Source organism: Hippoglossus stenolepis, chromosome 9 (assembly GCF_022539355.2).
Source record: "Hippoglossus stenolepis isolate QCI-W04-F060 chromosome 9, HSTE1.2, whole genome shotgun sequence".
Classification (NCBI taxonomy): Eukaryota; Metazoa; Chordata; class Actinopteri; order Pleuronectiformes; family Pleuronectidae; genus Hippoglossus; species Hippoglossus stenolepis.
The window spans coordinates 20,629,329-20,638,320 of NC_061491.1; the positions used below are offsets into that span (position 1 = coordinate 20,629,329).

The 8,992-nt window shown below is 39.5% G+C and overlaps 1 protein-coding gene across 1 annotated transcript; it reads left to right on the plus strand.

The window, feature by feature from the left end:
- Nucleotides 1-110: 110 nt before the first annotated feature.
- Nucleotides 111-7,619, plus strand: cep78 (centrosomal protein 78). Its single transcript, XM_035166919.2, has 16 exons — nt 111-256; nt 1,026-1,288; nt 1,452-1,627; nt 1,844-1,916; nt 2,017-2,120; nt 2,290-2,464; nt 2,583-2,696; nt 3,005-3,069; nt 3,200-3,290; nt 3,645-3,759; nt 3,861-3,903; nt 4,000-4,167; nt 4,282-4,359; nt 4,646-4,827; nt 5,606-5,759; nt 6,037-7,619. The coding sequence occupies exons 2-16, from the start codon at nt 1,033-1,035 to the stop codon at nt 6,607-6,609; spliced, it is 2,367 nt and encodes a 788-aa protein (XP_035022810.1). The 5' UTR covers nt 111-256; nt 1,026-1,032; the 3' UTR covers nt 6,610-7,619.
- The last annotated feature ends 1,373 nt before the right edge of the window (nt 7,620-8,992 follow it).

Here is an 8,992-nt window from a genome sequence, read left to right on the forward strand (position 1 = left end):
CCCTGAAGGGCCCTGTGGTTTACTGATTGTCAGGGAATGCGCGTGTGCCTCCTCTCCGGTAGGTGGCGGCAGAGCTGTGGGTGACGCCGCAGAGCCCGCGGTGAGGAAGACGCTCCGCTCTGACTCTACAGCGCCACTTTTGATCGCTCGATGCTTCGCGTCGTCAACAACAACAACAACAACTCCCCGGGGAAGTTGTCCCAGTGGTTAATGGACCCCGAGCCACGAAGATAGAGCCTCGGCTTCCACGTGAAAGGTAAATAAGAATGATTGAGTCTGATGAAATGATGTTTAATACGGAAATAAAGCGCTGCCAGAGCAACTGTCCATCACTACCAACGGTCGCTAGGCGTTTAGCTTGCTAACGCCACTAGCTCAACCACAGTAAACACTGTCCTGACAAAGTGCAGCGAGACCTTTCAACTTAGTTTTACATTTAAAATACCAACCGAACTAAATAGTTCAGCTTTTAATTCATGCTAAAGTGTTTCGACGTCTCGTTTTTACTTTTTCAAGTTACAATGCGTGATATTTTAAATCAGGAAAGACAGCACTGGACTAAAAGCTGTGTTTGGGATCCACACTGCTGCACAAGTTGCACGTGGACTGATTTGATCAAATATAAAGAAGTTATGATTTAAGCTAAATGCTGTGTTTGGGATCCATACTGCTGCACGTCTGTATATGCATGTGGAATGAAGGTCTAAGAAAATAGAACTTTGTAAATGAATTAATATTATATGGTAAATGTGCAAGAGTTCGAATTGACTAATTCACAAATACACAGATCAGCCACAGCAATAAAACTGTAGACTGAGTAAAAGCAGTTTTAATGTTGTGGCTGATCGGTGTGTATACATGTTGCAGAAATGAATTGTGTTAAGGCAGCCATTTACTGTATAACTTAAAAATTGTGGAGATATAATGTTTGTGATAAGTATTTCCATTATTACCAGTGGACATCATGGCCCTGTTAGCCTTTACAAGTCTTCTAAATGACTTCTTAAAAGTATTTCTCTTCCTAGATCAAAGATGGTTCAGGACAGTGCTCAGATTCGGCGGCAGGGTGCCCAGGACTTTATGGCGTACTATGACTTTGTCTGTGCCGGACAGGAATTAGTCCCTCTCCCCTCTGTCAAGATGAACCTTGACAAAGGGACGCTGGACTTTAGTGGAGACAGGCTCAAAGTGACGGATTGGCCACCGGTTTTCGCCTCAATCTCAATCAACAAACACCTGCACCACATTGCAATAAGCAGCACTTACCAAGCTAGTTCTGGAGCTCCAGGTAAGGCCCAAAAATAAACCTGTTTCAACATCTGAAAGTGAAAAAGTAGTTTATATCATCTTATTTACCTACGGTGTTAACCTGTACACGTAAATTCAATTATAAACTCATATGACTTCCTACTTTTCTTGCTAAACATTAATCGTATCATCATCATTTTCAGATAGAAGGTACTATAAATCCAACTTCAAGAAGAAGATCCCAGCCGTTCGCTCGAAGGACTCAACATTCAAGTTGTGCAAAGCGCTTAGAGAGTGTCTGACTGTTTCACCCAACCTTAAGACTCTGCAGCTTAACGGACTTCCACTGAGAGAGCGGGACCTCATCACATTGACAAAGGTGAAAACACTGAGGATGTTATTTGCAGTGTAAAGAGTGAAGTTTTAACTATTTTATTGTTTTATTTTAGAGAGACTGGCACAGAATCATGAGATCTTTTTCATAAACCACAGGGAGTTCTCTTGTCTTGGAGAACAAAAACATTTATTTTGGGTGTTTGGAAACAATGAATCTCAGTTAAAGTTGATTCAAACAGCCATATGTATTCTTTTCCAGGGTTTGGCAAAAAGTATTTCCTTGGAAAACCTATCCCTCGCCAATTGTCCAATATCTGATGAGGGCTTAGAGGGTATGTTTATTCACAGTATCATTTCCTTTCATTATTCAGAAAGTTTGTACGCTGTCTGTGAGCATTTTATCTTTGTAACTGGCCTCTTCATGTGTTTCAGTGATTTGCCAAAGTGTTAAGTACTCATTAAGCATCAGGACGGTGGATTTCACAGGATGCAATCTCACCTGGAGAGGAGCAGAGCATATGGCCAACATAATCAAGGTGTAATATTTAATTTTTAATGCTTGATCTGGCATAATAGTTTTTTAATGTGGTATTGACATTTTATACTGAAGTGGCATGTAATTAATCAAACAATATAAATATTATTTCAAATAAGACATGTATTTAAAAATGTCCATATTTGTAATAATGTAAAGTATTTTCACAGCATCAGGGAATGCAGAGGCATGGCACTGCATGGGCAGAGTCTTTGAGGTATCGGCAGCCACATCTCCAGAGAATGGGAGGTCTCCGCCGAGTCACCCTCAACTGTAACATTCTGATCGGGGACCGAGGAGCTGCTGCTCTCGCACATGAATTGGCCGAGGACCTCTGGCTTAAAGGTTAGTAGGTGTTGCTTTGAGTCAAAGAGAAGAGAATGTGTTTTTGTTTTTTGCTGTTTTCGTTTTTGTAAGAAGTTTGCTCAGGTTTTCTGTTTCTATTCTGTGACTTGTTGAACAGCCGTGGACCTGCAGAGATGTGGTCTTTCCAACGAAGGAGCTCATCATCTGCTGCAAGCCTTAAAAACAAATTCTTCTCTTTGTGTGCTGGATATCCGTAGTAACCCTTTAGTTGGTAAGAAGCTCTCAATCAAAGTTGCACACTGCGTAGATCTGTGGCCAGTTTGATGAATTATTGATCTGTTGTGTGGTTCACACAGTTCTCTTGAATTGTGGGTGTAATAAACATTGTACCCTCTAGACGCTAGCACATTGTTTCATTTTTATTTAGCCATGCCAACTGCATGCTAATTCTCAGCATTTTGAATATGTTGTATTTTCATACTAAATGAACACTAACTGCTCTATCATACTGTATTTACTTTACTGTTAAGAATCTCTGTAAAAAGTTTAATCTGCTAAATGTTTTTCTTTCCTTTACAGACAAGGTCCCTATTAAGAATATAATAGAGAAAGTACTGATGAATGCTAATGGACAGTCACTAGAGGTCAGTGTCTGATCCTAATACTCTAACAACAAATGTTCAAATTCTATGTGCATGAGTTGTGTCTTTGGATACAAAGCTGTGCCCGTGTTTTTAATGGCTTGTATCTTTCTAATGTTGCCTCTTTCCTTAGTACTGTTGGATCAAGCCTGCAACCACCGAGCCACAGAGAGCTGCTGGTCCAAAGAGACCAACAGTGAGAAGAAAAGCTCTGTTTAGGATAGGTATGTGTGGAAGGGCTTTTTGATTCCCTCAAACATACGAACACATTTGATGGTATTTCAAACAAAGCACAATGTAGTTTTAGTCAAATAAAATTAACCACATACTACATATATTACCGTATTACATTGGTGTTGATACTAGTAGTGTAGTGGTAGTAAAATTTTGGAAATGTTTCTCTCAGTGCATCTTCAGGCTCATAAAAAGATATAGTGTTTTGGTTATATTTGTCTAAGATTTAGGTGCACACTTCATCAAGAGGCTTGTGGTCATTACTCCTTGTATAACTCCCTGCAGAAAACAGGTCTGTTGTTCTTTAACATCCAGTTTGTCACATCGCTCTCTTTCTGGTGCAGCTGCTTCTAAAGGAACATCAGAAGGGAAGAGTTCAACTGTTGCTCAGGCACCGAAGCCCCATTCCCATTCGAGTTTCCTTCCTTGGCGTACTGCTGCTCGAGCTGGACGCCAGAGGTGAGATGAAGTGTATTCCAATTGAAAATTTTAGACATATTGTTATTTTACATCACTAAATGAATCAAAGACTCATTTTATGTTGGATGATTCCGTTGCAGAGGTCTGCCTCCTGGAGGAACTGGGACAGAACAAAGCTTCCAGGTAAGTGTTCTTGTTTTGTTGATGTACCTGACAGTGAGTGAGCAAAAATGGTTTTAAACTCACACAATATCTGCTGAAATACATGATTTTATTTAGGTTGGAGCTACTGTGAAGGTTACTGTGGATTCAGATTCAGATGAGGATGAGGATGAGGAAGAAGAAGAGGAAGAGGAAGAGGAAGGAGTTGTGGTGGAAGTGGAGCAGAGACCATCTTCTTTAAATCTCCAGGACAGGATCACTGACCGACAGTTTGAACGTTTACAGGTCGGTCACAACAGCATCGATCCCAAACAGGAACTTTTATGTCCTGTTGCTGACGGCATATGTCTGGATCTCAAATACTGTGTGTGTGTGTGTGTTCTTATTTATGTCCTGTAGATGGAGCTGAAAGAGTGTCGTCTGAGGCTGGCAGAGGAGCGCAGAGCCGGACTGAGAGCTAAGTCAAGGCTCATGGAGGTAGTGATTTTCTTTAAAAATAAGTTTGACTAAGCAGAGTATACACATTTACACCCTTAGTTAAAAGCTCTTTTCAGTCCTGCAGGGAAAATAGTCTGTTAGGAAGACACATAAATGGTACCATGAAAACCACATGGTCTAGGTTTTCATAGACTTGCATGTAGGCACATAAGTGCACTCCTCCAAAGATATACACACCCTGATCCTGACGTTTTGTGTTTTTATTTGTTCTGTAAGTAAGAAAATGAAAGATGACACCCTATTATTTTCTCTTAATTGTCTTCAGTTTGAGTTGGAGAATGCTCGTCTTCGTGATGCCAACCGCTCCCTGTCAGAGGTGCTTTCAGCCACTGGCTCTAGATCAGCACCACCGGCCGTCAGTGTTCTTGAAGACGAGGCCGTACTCGAGAGTATTGAGAGCTCATTCAACAAGTTCCATGCTTTCCTGGATCTCCTCAGGGACGCTGGGTGGGTGCACAGTTTACTGTTTGAATGGGACTGTGCCACTTTGGTTCTGGGCCTCAGTGGTTTAAAGAAAGTTCAACTACACAACTTTTAAAATGGTCCTAAGGTTTCAACTGGGATATCTGGTGCACACTCCAGGTCAAAATAGGGTTTAGTACTTTCCCCACTGAGAGTTATTTTTATTGAATCTATTAATGGCTCCCCGTATCATATATTCCTTTTGTATAGGTTAAATTTATATTTACGGTTTTAATATAATTATTTTGGGACAGCTATAACAATCATTACTCACTATTAATCAAATCAATTGTATGTATTATAATACAACTATTTCGTAGTTAAATATTCATTATGTTCTAGAGCCTTACATTTAGTTCATTTTGCTGACAAACTTTCCTCTGAAGCTTCTTATTTTACTTCTTTCTCCATTTTTGATTGAATTTGCTGATTAATGGTTCAACAGAAAACGCTTGTATTCCTAGAACATTGTTTTTTAATACTGGAAAACAACTGTATGAGTGAGCCATGGGCCTCCTGTGGTTTTTAATGCCTCTTACAAGGACACTTGTTGCCATGGAAACCGTTAAGTGCTTTTACTATTTTCCACCAGATCCTTTTACCTTCAAGTAATTAATCTGCATATGACACCTCGGTGGGAAGTTATTGACCTGAACTGTTATTATTTCAATATCAGATAATTTTAAGTATATGAATGAAATGCATGTGCAACTTTAGAGACTATAAATTCAATTTAATATTGAATGTAATTTCTTTTTTATAGCCTCGGTCAGCTAGCTTCAATTGCTGGAATCGACAAGTCCGATTTCCAACCTGTGGGACAACCTCAGCTCTCCTCTACTAGCAGAACACGTTTTGATGCAGCGCCATCACTGACTAGACGGGATGTCCAGGCACAGACTGATGCCTTCTCTTTGGTAAGGAAATGCAATGCAGTGTTTGGGAAATGTTTTCCATGAAAGTGTTTCACTTTCATGAAGGTTTAAAAACAGGAGCAGAGAGTAAATTTAACGAAGTGAGACAACATGTTTGTTAAATTATTTAACAGCCCCACTTACTTGCCTTCTACAGGACTAACCTGACCTCGAAGTCAAGTCTGAGGATTTATATTTTTGATAAGACTAAGCTCCTACTCAGATAACCAGGGTTATAATATAACTTCAGGATTGAGGCACTGACAATTTCTGTTTTTAGGTAAGAGATGCCCCACCTGCTCCCCCTGGTGCTGACACCACCACACCCAGATCCTCATCCTCTGTCCGGGGGTCCTTGCGCGACGACAGGCTACTTGATGTGACCTTCAATAAACCTGCAGTAGAACCTTGTGTAGGCGGAGAAGAGGAACCAGATCGATATTCCAGGCCGGACACTCAGCATGACTCAGGTTCCGAGCACAGTTTCCGAAGCCAAAAGTCATTCCGGGAAACGTTTCAGACTAAACAAAGCAATGGCAACAGCAATAGCAACTCTCACCGGAGCTACTCACGTCACAGAAACGGTTCCCATGGATACAGCAATGTTCAGAGTCACAGTTCCCATAGCAATGGGTCTCGCGGTGGAATATCTGTCAGATCGAGTGTTAGTGACATGTTAAGTGACAAGGAAGAGTCAGTGGGATCAGCAGCGTCAAGGCTCAGTGGAAAGGGAAGGTTAGTGACTAAGGGTCAGTCTGGGTCAGAGGAGAAAGCTTATCTTGGGAGGGAGAGTCTGGAGCAGATCAGCTCTCTGGGTGGTTCAGGAGGGCACTTAGTAAATTCATCCTTCTGACCAGAGGAACACAAAAAGCTTGGCAAGCGTCTGTTCTCGTCGCCATCTCCTCAACATTCCCTCTGTTACCTCTTTGTTCTTATTCACTTTTATAAATGGCTGTAATGCAGATCCAATTCATATTTCCTTCACTATAGATTAATTTTTTTAACATTTAGAAGCCACAAGAGCAGAATTCTAACACCTTCAACCTCAGGTTATTCATGTTTATGTACAGAGCCTGAGAGGTCAACCAAACATCTTACTGCATCTAAGACAAAGCAGTGTTATAGTTCCAGGTTCTGCGAAATATAAAATGAGTTAAATAAAAACTTGAATGTATATTTTTGTATTTGTAGAGATATTTTGCACTTAGGGGGTATGTACAATTTCAACATTTAATTCAGTAACGTTTCATTGGAGACATTTTGGATTCCAAGCTTTATTCACAAAATTCAAGTCTCCATTCAAATCGACAAAGTTCTTTGTTTCATCTGGTTTCATGAGTGAACACATCAAACCTCGGAGTCAGTTTATGGGACTTTGAACTACAATAAAAAAGTCATGTATTTTTTCATGTGTGCGTTAACTCTTTTACCACGGCTTTACATAACCTTTTTATTTTTGAGTGTCACTGCTGATATAGAGTTTTTGATGGATAATTAAATAGATTTCAGTTTTGACATTTGTTCATACACAATCTTATGTTTTATTATAAACATATTAGCAGGTTCAGATTATATTTTCAATCTTCTGTCACTCCAGAGTCAAAGAAATGTCATAAATGCACCATTATAGTGAATTATTCCGTTAGCTTTTCCCCAGTTTATCAGGATTTTGAGGTTTTAATATGCTTAAAACTTGTTTATAAGTGCAGTGCCAAGAACTACTACTGACTAAATATTGATTCATGATACTGATGTGTTGTGCCACATCTGACACATCATCTAAAAATGGCTGCTTACTTGTTAAACATGTAGGTTTTACTCGCATTTGTTGTCAAGTCATGTGTTGATAAAAGTTTCCCTCTCTCACTGTTTCTTGTCCATTTTATTCAGAATGTCAGTGGATAGAATTGTGTCTAAATACTTTAAGGAACCTGTGTCTAGTCTAAAAGTAGGAACTTCCTTACAGGACCAGATTCGGTTTTACACAGTCTGGTTTTTGCAGTTCCTGTTGAGAGAGAAAAACTGAACCACAGCGAGATTCTTCTGAGGTTGAACGGAACATCGTGTTCTGTTGGACTGCATACTTTCCGTTAGCAGTGAGAACCAAACACCGTGAACGCCAGAAGTGCGGCTCTCTTCAAAGGGAGCAGAAATTGCATGATTCAAACAGCATGTTAAGCAGTGTTTGAGTTGTAACTGCTTTATCTCACTGATCTTTAACTTCCTGTTACTCAAATGAATTTCACTGTTTGTTTTCTTAGAGTGACAGTCGATGGTGAGTTCAGAAGGTATCATGATGTGAAACAATCTTGACCTAATGTCAGTAAATCTAAAACTTACAGTACAGTGAAATCAAAGCTGATTCATTTAGGTGAGGCGTGTGTGCAGCATCCCAGTCATGGTATTAATTATTCACATTTATCTAATTTAAAGGCAAACTCATTTTTAAAAGAACTAATGTCACGTTCATGAAAATAACACACAGGGATTTTGTATCCACTCTCACACTGACTCTATGGGGACTAATATTTTAGCATTTACCAGAATTTAGCAATAGAAGCAAAGAAAAATATGAAGTCAGAGTGAAAGTGGATTTAACTTTATATAAATAGAAGTGCCAAAAACAACGTGCTGTCAGAAAGAAACCAAAGTTAGACAAAGCTGAGGTCATTGATAACCATGTGTGACTGTGAATAACTGACACTACAGGTCATTGTGTAAATAATGACAATAATAATAATAATAATAATAATTTATATAGCTTCTATTAACATAGTTACAAAGTGTGTGAGTTACACACAAAAATAAAAAACAATGTATGGCAAACATTCATTAAAGGTTAGTGTTTAAACAAAATTGGAAATGGTCAGTTCAGCTTTGATACATTTTTACTTTGTTATTAAAGTTGGATTCATTAAAGCATAAACAGCCAATAATCTAAATGTTATGTACATAGGTAATAAAATGAATTGATAAGCCTAAGGTGTTAAAGGTGAAGAACAGGACTGTTATCACCCTCGTGCAGTAAAACAATGGGCTGTCGTGCCACTGTATGTTCAGTTTACAGCATGTGCACTACTTGCTGTGTGGATGAGCGTCTCACTATCAAAGTACTGAGTCTGCTTCGATAAGTGTTATTATCAGAGCTCGTCCACTTCTTTAGAAGCCGTCGTAGATCCCACAGCCCCACAGGCCTGTTGTTATCGTCACAGGACACAGTCCCAGACTCCACTTTG

Excerpts from the sequence above, each read along its gene's own strand:
- cep78 (XM_035166919.2), top strand. The coding sequence starts at position 1,033 with ATGGTTCAGGACAGTGCTCAGATTCGGCGGCAGGGTGCCCAGGACTTT. Across the intron at positions 1,917-2,016 it reads ATCTGATGAGGGCTTAGAGG|TGATTTGCCAAAGTGTTAAG; the intron begins GTATGTTTATTC and ends CATGTGTTTCAG. Across the intron at positions 3,291-3,644 it reads AAAAGCTCTGTTTAGGATAG|CTGCTTCTAAAGGAACATCA; the intron begins GTATGTGTGGAA and ends TTTCTGGTGCAG.